This window comes from Phascolarctos cinereus, unplaced genomic scaffold, assembly GCF_003287225.1.
Source record: "Phascolarctos cinereus isolate Bilbo 61053 unplaced genomic scaffold, phaCin_HiC Scaffold_2;HRSCAF=192, whole genome shotgun sequence".
NCBI lineage: Eukaryota > Metazoa > Chordata > Mammalia > Diprotodontia > Phascolarctidae > Phascolarctos > Phascolarctos cinereus.
In genome coordinates, this window is record NW_027555625.1 from 242,033,866 (window position 1) to 242,051,901 (window position 18,036).

General features: G+C 38.8%; 1 protein-coding gene across 4 annotated transcripts in view; it reads left to right on the forward strand.

Moving 5' to 3' along the window:
• VAPB (VAMP associated protein B and C) overlaps nt 1–18,036 on the forward strand; it is a 69,315-nt gene that overhangs the window by 42,326 nt on the left and 8,953 nt on the right. For 2 of the 4 annotated variants that reach the window (XM_020981465.2, XM_020981464.2), the window contains 3 exons: nt 8,566–8,669; nt 11,461–11,541; nt 13,212–13,388. The exons of 1 other annotated variant lie outside the window; for it this stretch is intronic. In XM_020981465.2, the coding sequence (XP_020837124.1) occupies nt 8,566–8,669; nt 11,461–11,541; nt 13,212–13,388 (362 nt within the window). The remainder of the gene's footprint in view (nt 1–8,565; nt 8,670–11,460; nt 11,542–13,211; nt 13,389–18,036) is intronic. One more of the 4 variants, XM_020981466.2, reaches the window with a different exon arrangement.

The following is an 18,036-nucleotide window of genomic DNA, read 5'->3' on the forward strand; positions in this document are numbered from 1 at the left end:
TCACCACATTATGAGTGAGGGAAAGGAGAGGAGACTGATCAGACAAGAACAGATGAATAGGGGCAGCTAGGTGGCACAGTGGATGGAGCACTGGCCCTGCAGTCAGGAGGACCTGAGCTCAAATGCAGCCTCAGACACATAACACTAGATGAGTAGGAGAACTAAAAAGTAAAGTTGGTAAAGAAAGTGGTTCTAAATTGTTGACAACCTTAAAAAAGCCAAGCATAATTGTTTAGATTTAATGTAATAGGGAGCCATTGCAGGTTCTTGAATCCATAAGGAAAGTAGTGTGTTAAGAAGTTTGCCAGATGAATGGGAGAAACCAGTCAAAAGCAATTGTAGCAATCCAGATAAAAAGATAAGGACCTGGACTAAGATGGTGGTGATGAGAATGGAAAGAAAAGTAAGAATGTGAGAGATGTTTTAGAAGTGTACTGCATCACCTAGTTAATACTTTTGGTCATTGGACAAGTGTTTCCTTTGAGAATTTCATTTGACCAAATCATAATTTCTTCTAGACTTATTTTGTTTTTTGGAAATACTACATATTCTGGGTTACTTTTCTTCCTTTGAAGAAAGTCTACAACTGCTGAACCCAAGGGCACTCTATAACAAAATCTTACTTGGTAATTTTTATTTAACTAAACACTGTATAGCAAAGGCATTCAGTTGGATAAGGAGTATCCCAGAATCATCATCCTACTGAAATTAATAGTAGCTGATGTTTGTGAAAAATTTACAAAATATTTTGCACACATTCTCATTTCATCCTCATACCAAATCTGTAACTATTTACAGGTATTCCTATTTTACATATGAAGAAACTGAAGCTCATAAAAGTTGTATTTTGCTTCTTGATCACACAGCTAGTATATTGGATTAAGACTTGAACTCATGCGTCTTCTCACACTATGTCCAGCTCTTTTTCCTGTAGCATGCTAAGTGGCACGGGAGATAGAGGACCAGGCCTGGAGTAAGGAAGATGTGAGTTCAAATGTGGCCTCAGATGCTTACTTGCTGTATAACCCTAGGCAAGTCATTTAACCCCATTTGCTTCAGTTTCCTGATCTGGAGAGGGAAAAGGCAAACCACTCCAGTATCTTTGCAAAGAAAATCCCAAATGGGGCCAGGAACGGTTAGATAAGACTGAAATGGCTGAACAACAAACTGTCTGAAAACATGTCTCAGTTAATACCATGGCAATAAATATCTTTTGATCGGGTAAGATTTCAGCTTCTTAAAGTTTAGTCAAATAATGGACACATTCTTGCTTTTTTATAGCCTGTCATACAAGAGTCACATTTAATTTGTCATAATTTACATGTATGCAGCTGAAAGAACAAAGGAGTATGCTGTTTAAACTTTAATGTTCCTCCTTACACAGTTCATGCTAGTAGATTATAAGCAGGTTTACTTTAACATAAAGTAATAGAGCAAAAAAATGTAAATTGTACTTGTTAGTACCTTTGTTAAGCAGAGTACATTGAAAGGTCCTAAAGTTTCAGGAAGTTTATTGTGGCTATTTGACCTCTTAAACTAGCTGTCACTCCTTCAATCAAGAATCTTAAGAAAGAACCATTAATGTTTCTGAATTAACTCTAAACTTTTGCCTTTCTTTCTTCTTTCCTTCCTTCCTTTCTTTATTCTTTCTTTTTCCCCCAGTAACCATTTAAATCTGTAGTGGGAGAAAAAAATCCTGGAAGTACACAGGCTTGCCACAATTTCCATTCATACTTTAAAGGTTTTTACATTGACATCCTTGTAATTCTGTTATATGATGTCTACATTTTTATTTCATAAGTATTCTAATTCTGGGAGGGAAATCTGATACCCTCTTGCTGGGCTCACTTGATAAGGTAATCTGTTACCACCAGCAACTGTTCACTTAGAGTGCAGTGTTCACATTCCTCCTCACTTAACCCCTGGGCTGTAGAAGTTTCCCCCTTAAATTGCTAAATCTAGCCGTGCAAATTATAACATTTTGATCATAGAGAGTTTGAGCTGAACCTTGGAGCACATCTAGTCTAGTGGTGTTCATTTGTTGCTGTTGTTGTTTTTTAATCAGTCCACTTTTTTTTTACTGTCAGAGTAGTAAAGTCTGCAAACTTTATAAACAGATTTATTGTCTTTGTCACCTTTTCTTCCCAGCTTTCCCCAATTCTCCTACCCCAAAGCCACAGAGAGCCACTGCACCTGGAGACAACTGCCGTGGAAAATTCAGGGGTGTCTTTTTGTTGTTGTTTTTTGTTTGTTTTGCTTTTTGTTTTTTACCTGCTTTGGGGAGCAAAACTGATGTAGCTACAGAATCATAGTTTTGGAGCTGGAGAGAGCCATAAGAATCTAACCCTCTTGTTTTGCAGGTCAGGGAACTGAGGGTTAAAGAAGTTAGGGACAAGTGTCACACAGTAGTAGTAGAGCTAGCTAGAATTAGACCTCAAGTCTCCTAGTTATGAATTCAATGTTTCTTCCTTTGGGTTTCCATAAATTGAGAATAGTGCATTAAAAGAGTCAGTATCTGTTACCTGGTTAGTTGTTAGGCAATGAAGGACAAAAAATTTGACTAGTTTCATGATTTCCGTTTGGGGCTGGCCCTGGATTCAAGGAAGGGTCCCCTGAGATTGTTAACAAGTTAGATATAGACTCTTGTGTTACGGTTCCCCTGTGTCTATCCTCTGAACACTGATTGGAAGCTCAGCAGCTGGCCTTGGAAGAACAAGGAGGAGAGGAAGACCTTCTCCAGTAGCAAAAAGGAATGACTTTGGTGACCCACATATGTTTCTAATACTTGCATCCAGATTCAAAACCTCTCCGTTATCTTCACCCTTTCCTTTCTCTTAATTTCACATCAAATCAGTGATCGGTTCTTGTTAACCATACCTCCTCACTAGCCTTTACTCTAGTTGAGACCTTCATCACCTCTCACCTAGACTATTAAAATAGCCTCTTCACTGGCCTCCCTGTCTCTGTTCTCTCCTTTACAATCTATTCTCCACACAGTAACCAAATTGATGGTCCTATAACATAGGTCTGACTAAGGTACCATCCCTACTCAAAAGTCTTCAGTGGCTCTTAATTGCCTTTAGGATAAAATGCACACTTAAGTCTGTCATAAAACCATATATAATTTAGCTCCAACTTCCCTTTTTTTTTTGGCTAGGCAATGAGGTCTAAATGACTTGTCCAGAATCACATAGCTAGTAAGTGTCAAGTGTCAGAGGCCGTATTTGAACTCGGGTCCTCCTGACTCCAGGGCTGGTGCTCTGTCAACTGCACCACCTAACTGCCCTGCACTTCCTATTCTGTAAAAAAAAAAATTTTTTTTGTTATTCCAAACTTGGAAACATTGAAAAAAATGTACATTTCCCTATACAACAAACTGGAAAAAGAGTATCGTCTGTGAAGCTACAAGTCTCCATTACATATAGCTTGCATTTCTTCTCAGAATAATATTAATTTCAGCACAATTTCAAAGCTGTCTTTCTTGTTTTTATAGTCCTCTGAACCACCCTTTTTTCTGTGCATTTAAAAAAAATTCTTCAAAGATCCCTTTTTCTCCTCTCTCTCTCTCTCTCTCTCTCGCTCTCTCTCTCTCTCTCTCTCTTTCATATCATTGTTGGTAGTTAGTTCCCTACTGGAAAAAAAAATTCTTATAACAAGTAGGAATAGTTAAGCAAAACGAATACATATGCTGACCTTGTCCAGAAATGATTGTCCCAATCTACACTCGAGTCCCCACCCCCACCCCCCACACACAACTCACTGTCAGGTAGATCCTGTGTACCTTTCCAGCTACATTCTCTGTTCCAGTCAAACTGGTCTGTTAGCTGTTTCCTGAATGTGACATTCCATCACCATCTCCCTGTGGTTTGTCAGAAGTGGTTCCCTATGTCTGCAATAGTCTCCCTTCTCACTTCAGCTGTGTACAGTACCTGACTTCCTTTCAAAATACAACTGAGGTGTGCTTTCAGTGAATGAATAGAATTTTTGAAGTGCTGGCTATGTGATAAGTACTGTGCAAGATGGTGGACATACAAATAGAAAATTGAGACAGACCCTGCCCTCAAGAAGCTTACATTCTACTGTGAGGCCTATCTTGAGTTCTCTCTCTCTCTCTCTCTCTCTCTCTCTCTCTCTCTCTCTCACACACACACACACACACACACACACACACACACACACACGCTCACTTTGTATTTATTTACCCTGGCAAAGTCACTCAACCTCTAAATGCTCAAGGCAGCTCTTGAAGAAAGGAAGCTGCAGATGCTCTGCTTCAGTAGTTTCCTCAAGAAATAAGATCATTTTGCTAGTTCATTTCTACTACTTTTTGGGTGTTTATCTGTCCTGTCTGTGCATCTGCCACTGGTTCAGCTGAATTCAGCAAACATTTATTACTCTCTTTTGTGTTCAGGGCATTACCTTAGATGCTGAGAAGGGGGGTAAAAAGACAAAAAATTACAGACCCCACTATCAGGGAGCTTGGGTTTTTCTGGAGGAAATAGGACATGTGTATAGCATAGAGGACAAAGACAAGATGTAGGAAATTTGAGGAGCTAAAGATAACAGGCAAGGCTTTTTTCATGGAAGAAATGGTACCTCAGATCAGGTACCATTAAAGAAGAGAAAGAGTTGGACGAGGGAAGGACAGGGTGCTCATACTAGGCATTCATGGGGTGGGGAGGAGTGGGAGAAGACATTTCAGTCAACCTATGTGGAGAATGCACAGAGGCTGGAGGCAGCAGTTCTAGTTGGAGAGCAGTTTAAAGTCCCTGGTAGCCAGACTGCAGAGAATGTGAAGGAAACTAAGGTGAAATAAGGCTAGAAAGGGGAGTTAGAGAGCATAGTACCTTGTACATAGTAATAAAGGTTTATTGAATTGAGTTGGATGGGAGCCAGATTATGGAAGTAACTTTATATTATATCTAATAGGAAATCACTGGATGTTTATGAGCAAGAAAGTGTCTGAGTCAGACCTATCCATTAAGAACTGAAAATGACAAGGAAAGAATTTTATTTGGGGGTAAATGAGTTCAACTCTATAGCCTATTTATCACTGGGAAGAGGAACCTCGAGGCCAGGCTCTTCGTATTGGTGCTTAGGTGAGAGATGCTATGGCTTCCAGTAGTAAGTACCTCACTGAAAAGACATGTGCTAACTTGTGGGTGCCAGAAATGTCCTTGAGCACATGGGAATCCTTTCTATTCTGGTATGTAAGCTACCAGTAAAAGGTGTAGGAGCAAAAACATACTTAGAAAATTGCAAGAGCTAAACACCAAGTATGTAATTGTGGGCCTTTTGTTCCTAAGTGACCTCCCTTGATCAACTCCTTATACACAGAATGAAAGAATTTATTCTAGCATTTTGTTGTTTTTCTTTCTTTCTTTTAGGCAATTGGGATTAAGTGACTTGCCCAAGGTCACACAGCTAGTAAGTGTCAAGTGTTGGGTCTGAGGCCGGATTTGAACTCAGGTCCTCCTGACTTCAGGGTCGGTGCTCTATCCACTGTGCCACCTAGCTGCCCCCACTAGCATTTTGTTCTTTTAGTTGGATTGGGGCTTTCAGGTACTTATCTTAAGAAAGGTTTGCTTTCTAACATATTGATTTCTCCCTTTCCCTTGCTGTTCAACCCCCACCCGAAAAAAAATGTCCAGACTACCTTAGTATTCTCTTCTCACAAGGTCATTCATAGCAAAAAGCACTTGAATGAATGTTGTGAGGAATATATCAAGAGCATTTTTAAAGACTAAGGATTTGTAGACCACCAACATTCAACAAATGTTTAAGCATCTACTATGTTTGAGGTTGGGGGATGGGGTGGAATGTGTCCTGCCCTCACAGAGCTTTCTAGCTGAATAGGGAGCAACCACACAAACAAATATATCATACTTTGCATTGGATGAGATCATAATAATTGTAAAGCGCTTAGCCCAGTGCCCAGTACATAGTAAGTCCTACATAATGTTGGCTATTGTTATTGTTATTAAGTGTATTAGGTACAAGGGAAAAAATGATGCATGAGATCTGAGGGGAAAGATCTTGACTGATTGAAGTGGTTCTAGGAAGGCTTCATAGAAGAGGTGGCATTTTGAGTTGGGTTTTAAGAGTAACATAAGTGAAGGAGATTGTGGAGAGGGAAGAAGAGGACATCTTATGGGGAACACTGTGAGCAAAGGCATATGGTGGGAGATATTTTACATTTTAATAGGTTCTAGAGGTGCAAGGGCCTTAGAGATCATCTAGTGCAATCTCTCCCTTTGCAAATGTAGCAGCTGAGTACCAGAGAGGTTAAGTAAGATTGCATGCACATGGCCAGTAAATAGAAGAGCTGGAATTTGAACCAAGGCCGTTTGACTCCTAGTGTTTTTTTCCTCTACATTCTTCCTGCCCTCATTTGTGAAAAAGAACTCTCTGTGACTACAGCAAGTATGAGAGTGACCCACTAAGGCCTTGAGTCTCCATGATGCATATAGAAATGTGGTTTTGTAATTCTGTGAAGAAAATAAGGTGAACTGCCATGAAATGTAATTATACAATCTCAGAGAGCAAAACGACTTTCAAATATGTTAAATGCAGTGTTACCTATATTATAAGAGTGGTATCAGTCGGACTAGCTACAGCCTTGCTATGGCAGACTTTTCCTCTGTGTAGTTATATTTCAGGGGATATCGTTTTACCCAAAGTATACCCACATTGATGTAATCAATCCTGGTTATCAAATATTGGCTTGGACTGTCTTACGTGACAAGATTTTCTTATGGAAAGAAAATTTTCATTACCATGCTTTCTATTTTCTCTTCTTCATTACCATGTAACCTATATTAAAGATAAAATGTATTGACATGAATGACATACTCCTAAAGAGTATGATAACACGAACTCAGTTACTTTTAATGGAGAAGAGAAATTCCTTTCCCCTCAGTGAGTAACAGAGGTGTTCCCTGGGTCAGAGTTTCAGAGGGAAGGGTGTGTGCCAGTGTGGGGTGGGGGTGGGGTGGGGGAGTATAAATCTAAGATAGTATTTTCTTATTTTCTTTCTTGGCTTTTGTTAGTACTTGGTGCTGTTGTTCAGTCGTTTCTGTCATTCGTGACCCCAGTTGGTGTTTTCTTGGCAAAGATACTGGAGTGGTTTGCCATTTCCTTCTCCATGTGAGGAAACTGAGGCAAACAGGGTTAAAGGACTTGCCCCAGGTCAAACAGCTAGTAAGTATCTGAGACCAAATTTGAACATCTTCCTGACTCCGGGGCTGGCTCTCTATCTACTGTACTACCGAGCTGCCCCCCATTAGTACTTATGCTTAAGAGAAAACTATTTCTTGCATTCTCTTGGGAGAAAGGAATATAATCCAGGCATTTCTATGTTAGCTATTATGAAATTTAAATATCTAAAATGCTTTTCAAAAATCCTTATATTTTAACCTATGATCATTCATTTAGAGCTGGAAGAGACCATCAAAGGCCATCTCTTCCAACCCCCCCTTATTTTACATATGGGAAAGCCAAGACTCAGAATTTGTGTCTTTTCCATAGTCACCCAGATGTGGGATTTGAACCTAGGTCTTCTAGCTCCAGCTCTGTCATACTATCCATTAGACTATACTACTTTTCTAAGCCATAATTGCCTGCTTCTTCAATTCAAAGGGCATGAGTGGAATATTCAAGTATTCGAATCTATTTTCTGTAATTAAAAGGTACATTTGTATTTTCAGTTCTTCACTTATTTTGGGTAATTCATATTAGGAAATATGAAATATGACAGCTTAGATTCTTCAACCATCTGGGCCTCCATTTTGCTGTGGGTCCTTAACCTTTCAAAGAGGTTCTATTCTTATCAGTGCTGTAGAGGATAGGGCACTGATCTTGAAGACTCACATTCGAGTTCTGACGTTTAGTTTTGTAACCCTGAGCATGTCCTATCATCTTCCTGTATTTCAATTCTGCCACCACCACTCCCTTAATCCCCACAAGACAGGCATAATACCTATCTACTTCATAGGAATATTTTGAGGGAAAAAAAAACTTTGCAAACTTTCACACCCTAAAGAGATATTTATTATGTGGTATTATTTCCTTAACCCTTCTGTCTGTCTCATCATTTGCAAGGTAGAAATAATCATATTTACTCTCCTTACCACACAGGGTTATTGGGATGCCCAAATTAGATGTAAAAGCGATGTTAAATGTTAGGAAGAGATACAGATTGGATCTATGATTTAATTGATTTAGGGAGCTTGCAGCGATTGACTCTTTCTGTAGTCTTAGAGAGTTGCATAAGTCACTGAAAGGTTAAAAAACAGAACAAAACAACTTGCCCAGTGTCACCTAGTCAGTATGTGTCAGGTACAAGGCTTAAATTAGCCTTTTCTGGCTATATGACCAACTCTATAAAGTACTGTGCAAATGTAGATACTTTAAAGAACTGGTGATTTCATCTCTTCGTAATCCCTCCTTATCCCCCCCCCAAAAAAAGAAATGCATATGGGTTGCCTTTTTGCTATTGTTATTCTTACCAAATGGCCAAAAATAACGCAAGTCTGATTCGGCCTAATGAAATGTTTTCTTCCTCAGTGATGCTACAGCCTTTCGATTATGATCCTAACGAGAAAAGTAAACACAAGTTTATGGTTCAATCTATGTTTGCTCCGACTGACACCTCAGATATGGAAGCAGTAGTAAGTACTGAATACATCTCTTTCTCTTTTTTTTTTTTCAGGAATTAAATAAAACTGCCTAGGCTCAGATTTGTATCTGCAGTCTTCAAAAAAAATAAATCAAATAATAAATCAAAAGTCATTTAGGTATGAGTGATATTTTCATAGTTTTTAGATTGTTTTTCTAGTATTTCCTAAAATCTATCATTTTTTATCTGCCCCCCTAAAAAAACAGTGTGGGGAGCCCCATAGACCCTGGCAGTTTGAATGGGCTTTTCATTTTTCTCCATCAAGAATCTAGGGACCTAAGCTTTTTCAATTTTATCTCAACCCTCCAATTTTGTTTTCACCATAATAACCACATATTTAACTGTCTCTCTTTTTTGAATAAGGATGTAGTAGCAAATAACTTCACAAATTCACGAGGGAAAATGGGATGATGGGTCTTTGTAGTCCTGGAGGGACTCCCCTTAAAAAGAAATTTATATGATAACTTTATTCTGTATTTAAAAGGAATAGCAAGTTGTACATAATAGATTTGCAGTTTCATATGCAATCATCTTTTTTGTTACACTATATTATGGGGAGAAAAAAGAAAGAAAGAAAGAAATCATCCATGGGATCTGAGCACATTACCTAATAAAAGACAGACTTAGTACCTAAGAAATGAGAAGACACTCACATAGACAGGTGCCATTCTGTCTACACATTTGGAAAAAAAAGGAGGGGTGAAGAGTTACAGCTTATAAAAGGGAGATCCTCATTCAAGGGAACAAAATGTAATTGAAGAGGGCAATCCCTTTAGAAGGGGACATCTGGTCACCTTAGGATAAACAGATGCAACAAATTATATGTCCCACAAAGCTTTCAACACTTTACAGCCAGCCAACCTAAAATAGAACAGTGGGTTCATCCAGGGAATGGAGACAGGCTAATTCAGTTATCTACTTGTCATTCACTTAAATTATCCTTCATAAATACATCTATTTATAGATAGATCTATCAAAGCATTATTCTACAGGCTATTCCCACACGTAGCCCACCCTATATATGTATATCCATATAGCATTTTCATTCAGACCTTCCTTCATCAGAGCACAGCTGGCCTGCAGAATTTTGCTTTAACCTATGGTACATTATAACTAGAAACTTTGGACGGTTTAACATAGAGACAAATTAAAGAAGAGCTGCTTCCCCATTACTTTTAACCTCTCACTCAAATTTGAGGGAGAACTGGATGGTGTTGGTAGGCTATCTTCCCTTTCATAGAATTAATAACAAGAGGCCCCTCAGATACTTTACCTTTTACTGGTGCATTGTTGAGGTGATTTTCTAGTTTATGCTACTTCTTAATCAGGTGAATTGGGGTATTAGAGGTTTTTGATTGTTCAGAGTCTTCTTCCTTTTGCTTTGAAATGTATATTTTTTTCTGATTTAACATATTGTTTTATCTAGGATTGATAATAAAATTAGTTTTTATTCCCTGAATGTTTCACTAGCAAATAACACCCGAGAGAGAGCTCAGCCTAGACATGTCCTAAGTTATAAGGGGAAAGCAATCTGAAATTTAAAATGTTCAGTGAATTGTCTTCACCCAAATAATAGCAGGTTTAACAGGCATAGCAGAAAAGGTCATGGTGTAAAAAGTAACTTAATTTTGTTTTCTCAGCCTAGAGTTTGCCTAACTGATTGGGCAGAGGGTTACTTTTGGGCTTGAAATGTATTGATGGAACCCATAGAGGCTGCTCCATTAGCACAAGGAGTATGAAGTGCCTTCTACGTTAAAGTGGCACGAGGCTTTTTTTTTTTTGCAATGTAAAATAAATTTAGCCTGATTTCATATAAAAACTGCTGCACATAATGGTAACACGGAATAAATCTGATCTTGACTCTGGGAAAAAGCATAGTCCTTAAGTGCCATTGGCTTGTAAATTGGTGATTAGACTCAAAACACATGGAGGGGTAGGAGTTAACAAACATTTCTTTGCTGTCAGCAGCTGGTTTTGCTTCTGCTCTTCCAAACTACTTTTTCTGGAGGCTTTTCTTCCAAATTCAGGCACAGTCACATTTGCTACCAGTATCCCACCTTCATGCCTTAATTATGTACCCATTTCTAGGTATGTCAGCAATCTTCTCTGACACTGTGCAGGGTGGCCTGTTCCCACTTAACAAAAGACAATTCTCCTTTTTCATTCCCCTTTGTTTTATATCTCCCTGATTGATATACCCCATACCTGGCCTCTTTCTTCTCAAACTCAAGGAAGAAAGAGCTTTCCCTTCTCTTATTATCCTAATTTGGTCACCAACATTAAAACTTTTCTGCAAAACCCTTCTTTTACATCCCATGAAACATCAGGGTTCTACAGAGCACAGTTTGGGCAAACATCCTAACCAAAAGTAGGACTTCCTTCCTTTGGCATAACATGTTAACGGAGCAAAAGAAAGGTAGATGGTACCTATCTCAATAGACATTAAAGGGTTTACGAAGGACTGTAATTTGAAAAAATTTTCTCTTTGCCGCTGCAGTTTTTTCCTTAAGATTTGTATCCAATCCCTGAAGGAACATTTTATACTAAATTAGGATAGCTTTAAGACAGTGAGGCTTTGGGATTTGTGATTATATTACTATAAATGAATATATTTAATTTTATTTTTTCTTTACTGCAGACTTTATTTACTACATTTATTTTTTAAAGTCTTCACTTGGGCTTTTACATTAAGTGCATTTTCCTGAAACTGTTACAGGAAGAAAGTCCTAATCTTTTCCCAGCAGCTTTATTATGTCCTGATTATCAAATTTAAATTGTTTTAGTGGAAGGAGGCAAAACCAGAAGATCTTATGGATTCAAAACTTAGGTGTGTGTTTGAATTGCCAGCAGAGAATGATAAACCGGTAAGTAGTTTTCTGGAGTTAATGATGGATTAATGTTTTGGGCTGATTCTTGTTCACATACTGTGGTTCCCACAAAATTAGGATTTCATTTGGCACATTATTTCCTTCCTCTGCTTGATGTTTAAAGAAATCAAATTGAAGTCAACAAATAAATGAGATTTTATGCAAGTCAGCTTTGGAAACACTTAACTTTTCCTTCTCTCAAGAAACCAGGATTGAAAAGATGTTAAGTTATATGTTGAAGTTGAATCGTTGAGAGGTTAAAACATTGAAAGGAGTAATTTGCTGCCTTGACTGGCAGGTTGGTAGACTGTGAGGGCCTGGTGAGTCACAGAGTGACCAGCCTGAAGCTGGTAACCACTGCTTCCCTCATGCCTTTATCTCAGCTAGATTTTTCTGTCCAAATACCTGCTTTTGAGGCTTGAGCTAAGTGCATAGATGATTTTATTTCTTCCATGTCAACACATACATTTAAAAATATCAAAACCAATTGATCAGAAATATTAACCTGGTTTCATGTCCCTTTGCCATCCCAGCTGCTCTACTCTTGCCATACTCCAGCTTTTCAGAGTCCTCCCTAAAATCTGAAACAGTATTTTAAATGTGCAGGGTAGGAAGCGTCATGACACAGTGGAAGTTGCATTGGCATGGGCATCAAAGGACCTGGATTTTAATCCTACCCCTGACACTACCTTAACTTGGACAAGTTGCTTAACTTCCCCAGGCCTCTGTTTTCTCATCCATAAAGTGAAAAGGCTACACTTGATTGCCTCTGAAGTCTCTTTTACCTCTAGACTTCTGATCCTATAATAATACCACTGGGGGGTAGATGATGGAAGAAGTTAACCTATTTGAAATGATTACCAATTACTATCTAGAGGTAAGGAGCAGATAGATGTTCCTTAACTTTGTTGCAGTGACAGAGAGTTAAGCCTTTCATCTGTACCACCTTCACTCATTGTATTTCCTTAATCTATTCCTTGAACCAACTCAGTACTTCCTCTTTGCAAGATCATCAGCCTACTTCTTGGAACTGCTAATGATTATTTGTTTTTCATTCTTTCAGTAAGTACACTGGACAGGGAGTTTAGAGGACCTGAATGCTAGTCCTTGACCCTGCTACTAACTAACTAGCTGTTTGACTTTCAGTGTCCATTTTCCCCCTCTGTGAACTTTAGTTTTCCTTCATCTATAAAAGGAGTTGAAGCTAGGTGACCTCCAAGGTCTCTTCCAGCTCTAAAATTCTGTGTTTCAGTAAAATAAATCACCTTCTCTCTAGCCCTGTCCTTTGTCTAATCATTGTGGAGACTTTTTCCAGATTTTTTCCCCATAATCACTTGTCATCAGTTCTTCCTCAACTTATACATTTGTGGCATCCTAATTTTTCTGTAGCAGGAGTTTGATAGGATGATGTACTTTTCTTCCATGCTGTGAAGTATTAGCCTCAGCATGATTTCCTTCTCTAGTCTTAACTATAATTTCTTGGGTCCAGTTGCCTGTAAAACGGATATTGAGATGCTGAGTAGCTAAAATGCTACATTAAATGATCCATTAGATACTTTACCACATGGATGAAATTCTACCATGTGCAATTTTTACTGAGAATTTTGCTTTTTTTCCCCCCCAAGTCTTTTAGTCTGACAGTTTTTCTCTCATTTACTTTTGAGCAGCATGATGTAGAAATAAATAAAATTATGTCCACAACGGCAACAAAGACAGAATCATCTGTTATGTCTAAATCTGTAAGTTCTTCTTTGGATGATACTGAAGCTAAGAAAGTAATGGAAGAATGTAAAAGGCTGCAAGTAGAAGTTCAGAGGTTACAGGAGGAAAACAAACAATTTAAGGTAAAAGAGGGTTTTCTGACATTCTCCTAGAGGGTGAGGACAGACCTTCTCTGGCTTTGGAATGTACAGGGAACAGTTGTTTAGTTCAGCCAATGTTTACTGAATGCCTGTGATGGGCAAGCCAGGGGATTGGGGGGGGGAGGGGTTTCAAAAATTAAATCAGACTCATTCCCTGTCCTAAAGGAATGTACAGTCTATTTGAGGGGAGGAGATGTGGGATGAGACAGATAATGGTCATAAAAATAAAAGTCCTCTAAGAGAGGCAGCACAAGCTTTGGAAAGGATGCTGGATTTGGAGCAAATCTCAGTCCTGCCATTTGCTACCAGTGTAACGTTGGGTAAGTCTCTTAACCACCCTCAGTGTTTTCTTACATGTACAGTGAGGGGGTTGAATTATGTGGCCTCTAAGGTCCTCTCTGGCTCTAAATCTATGATCCTAAATATATGAGAGATAGAGTGCTAGGAGAGCTCACCTGAGAGAGAGCTATCAGGGGGAAGTGTTATTGCCCAGCTGAATGGTAGAGCACACTGTATAGTCAGCATGCAACAATGGTGAAGCCTTTCAGAAACAGAAATCTTTCAACCAAGGTTTTGTGGAGGTTGTTTCTAATTAAACATTTCAGACTCTGAGTATTGTTGCAGGAATGATGTGGATTTTTATTTTTAAGTTGAAATTTTTAAATCTTCTTCAGATCTCCAGACATGGAACAGTTTCTGGTTTCACATATGTTTTGTTTTTTGGCACAGTCCTCACCATTGGGGACCACACCTTCCATTCATCTCAGGGCCAGGAAAAAGGGGTTGGTATCCTAGCTTCCCTATCCAGATCACTGTCATCTTCTCTCTATAGCCCTTCCTCCATTGACATCCATGCAGTTCATTTATACCATCCTCTTCCCATGTTCGTGTTGCTGGAAGTACCTACTTCCAGGTCCTTTCCTTAGCTTTCATAATCATTTTATTACCTGGTGAATGGTTTTCCTCTCCTCTTTCCCTTACATCATGAATAGCTACTTCATTATCCATGTTGATGTGTCATATGTTAACACCCAAGCTACATGATTCCTCCACCTCCTCAAATCCAACAACCTCCTAGTTATGTGAGTGTTCTCCAGCTCTCAGAATTGCCCAACTTCAATTCTCACTGTTAGTTTCAACCTCTTTCTTTCCCTGACTCTGACTAAAACTGCTGTTGGTCTTCTGTACGGCTTCCAGTCCCTAGACTCTTATTCTGTCTGTGTGTCATCCCTCTTCTGGCTTCAGAAGCCTCTAATATCTATACTTGATCACACAATTTGCCTCTTTAATGATTTCAGTTTCCTTAAAACCCTTTGCCCTATTGAACTTCTATTGTTCGTGTCCTGCTAATAATATTTAAACCCAAATAAAACTTGCCATGTAGTTTATTTGTTCCTGATTCCTGACTACTGGACAAAGTTAAAAAATTGAGCTCAGACAGTAGCCCCCCTACCACTGTAGTATATTTGTTGTATAAGCAGCTGGGTTGTCAACTATTGCCATACAGTTCTTAAATTCTGTTTCTCTTAACTACCTGTTCCTTCTCTCTTCAAGCCTCTGACCTCAGTTCAGCCCTTTCCCACTTAGTTAACGATAGAAGACCTAACCTCTTATTGTACTTCACCAAAAAGATGGAGTCTGTCTTAGAAGATTAAGTAATGCCTTAACAATTCTTCCTTAATTCCTCAATATTGGTCCAAATCATCACCTGTTCTCTGCTTACCTTTTCTTTCAGAGAAAGAAGTATTCTTCTTCATCACTAAGGCTAATTCCCTTCTCTGAACCTTAGATTCCACATCCCTTAGGTTCTTGGTCAAGCTGTTATCCTCTTTATCTCATGCATCTTCAGTTTCTCCCTTTGTACTGAACCCTTCCTATCTTCCTATAAATATGGTCAGGTCTCCCCAGTCCTAACAAAAGCTTCCCTTTACCCTTCTATCCTGTCCTTTTCTATCACTATATTCCGCCAAGACCTGAACTCCTTGGAAAAAGTTGCCTATCTATGCTTCCATGTCTGTGCCATCCACTCTGTCATCAGTTCTTTGCAGTCTGGCTTCTAGCCCACCACTCTACTGAACCTTTTCTCAATGGTTTCTAAGTCTCTAACTCCATTGATATTTTCCCCCATCATCCTCCTGAACTTATTTGTAGCTTTGACACTGTTGACCATCGTTTGTTTCTTAATACTCTTTCTTGCTTTGCTCTTTCCTTTCTTTTAGTGTATTCCTCCTCGGAAATGGATTTTTCTACTTTTTGAGTGACAAATAAGTAGAAATAGCCTCTACACAAAGTAAATAAAAGGTGTTCTTTATCATGCTAGATTTTGAAGTTAATCATATAACAGTGATTTAATTGTGCTGCAGTCTGATTAGCCAATAGGTGATAGAGTCATTGAAGAGTGAAGGGAGGTTTTTCCTCCTACTGAATTCTTGCACTGTTGGATTTCTTATATCTCCTCTCACAGGGAATAGTGTGTCTGCATGTGTGTATGAGGGTGGAGAGGAGTTTAGGAGTCTTAGCTTTGGAGTCAAAAAACATGATTTCAAATTCTGTCTTGGACATTTTACTATCTGTGTGACATTTAAGCCCTCTGAACAGCTGTTTCCTCAGTTGTCTAGTGAGGACAAGCATGCTTTTACTTTGTTCACAGAGTTTTCATGAGATTGTGTGTGTGTGAGTGTGTGTGTGTGTGTGTGTGTGTGTGTGTGTGTGTGGCATTTTGCAAACTTTAAAGCACTCTACAAATATGAATTCTATTTCAGAGGCATTTTACATTTTGTTTCTCCTACTTCTTCAGCAATTCTTTTTCTAACTTCTCTATTAGTTTCTTTTCCTAACTTCTTAAAGTATATATTTCCAAATTTCTGCCCATTTCTCCTTTCTCTTGTCTCTTTAAATTCTGTTCCTTGGTAATCTCATCTACTCCTACATGGTTTCCACAAGCATATCGCCACAGATTATTGACTCAGATTTATTTCGGCCCCATATATCCAATTGCCCAGAAGACTTGTCTACCTAAATGTCCCACCAATACATCAAACTCACCATGTCTAAAACAAAACTTTTTTTGTGCCAAAATACCTCACATGTCCCTCCCTTTCTATTACAACAATTCCCACTCTAACTTAACTTTTCTTTAATACTGTCCCTGAACTATGCTGCAATTCTAATCTCCATTCATTAACATTCTTACTCTGTCTCTCTGTCTCTGGATGTGTGTCTCTGTCTCTCTCCCTCTTTCTCTCTCCTCCTTCCCTGCCTCCTTTCCTCTTCTCCTTCCCTTTTCTCCTACCTCTCCTCCCTCCCTTTCTCTTTCCTCCTCTCCCTCCCTCCTCCTTCTCTCTCCTCTCCTTCCCATCTCCTCTCTCCCTCATTCATTCTTCATACCATTGCCAGATTAGTCGTTCTTATGCATATATCTGGTCATGTCACCCTTTTACTCAAATACTTTTCTATGAGCTCCCTATTACCTGCCAAGTCAATTTCAAACTCCTTAGCCTGGCATGCAAGTTCCTCCATAATCTGGCACCACCCTACTTTTATAGCCTATTCTTAATATGTTGCAATAGGTAGAGTTTTAAGAATTAGAATCAAGAAAACCTGGTTTGGAATCTCACTTCCAACATTTACTAGCTATGTGACCATAAGCATGTCACTTACCTTTCCTAAGTTTCCATTTCCTTGTCTGTAGAATGGAAATAATAACATCTGTGGTACCTGCCTTACAGGGTTGTTGTGAGGCTTGAGATGATGTATTTAATATGCTTTGAAAACCTTAAAGTATAGTATAAATGTCAGCTGTTATTGATATTATATTCCCTTCCTTGTACTTTGTGCCTCGGCCAGAGTATAACTACCATCCCCTTTACATTGCACAGTTTTCCCACCTTTATCTTTGCTTACACTGCCCTTATGCCTAGAATACTGCAGCTCACTCCATTCTTCTCCCCAACTCAATTCATACCCATCCTTTAAAACACAATTCCAATTCTACTTCCTATAGGAAGCCATCCCTGATATTTCCTCCCAAACTTAGTAGTGACCTGCTCTCACACAGAACTTTGTTTTTACCTCAGGTATGTAACACATACTATTTTTAAATTATTGATGTTTATGTGTATATTATTCCCCAGACATAACTGTAAGTTCTGTGAATGCACAGATCTCTTTTCTTTGCTTCTCTCTGCACACAGGCACATGAACAATATTAGACTCTTCAACCCCTGCCTCTTTCTGCTGGATGTGGTACAATTCTATCCATCCCAGAGCTGCTCAGGGAATCCAGTGGGATTAAACTTTTCTTCTCATTCATTCACATTGCTTAGATTTAAGCACATTGACTCCTGAGAAAATGTCATCAGCTTCTTTCTCTGCAGCAGTTGTGATGTATAAGCACAAATAACTTCTTAGAAAGGATATTTTTAATGTGAAGCTTAAGGGTTTGTGGGATTTTTTTAGTTTTGCCTCTTCTCCCAAAATTAAAAAAAATACACACACACACACACACACCCCCACCCACCCACCCCTTTTCTTTTAGTGTATTACTCCTCGGAAATGGATTTTTCTACTTTTCGAGTGACAAATAAGTAGAAGTAGCCTCTACACAAAGTAAATAAAATGTATTCTTTAT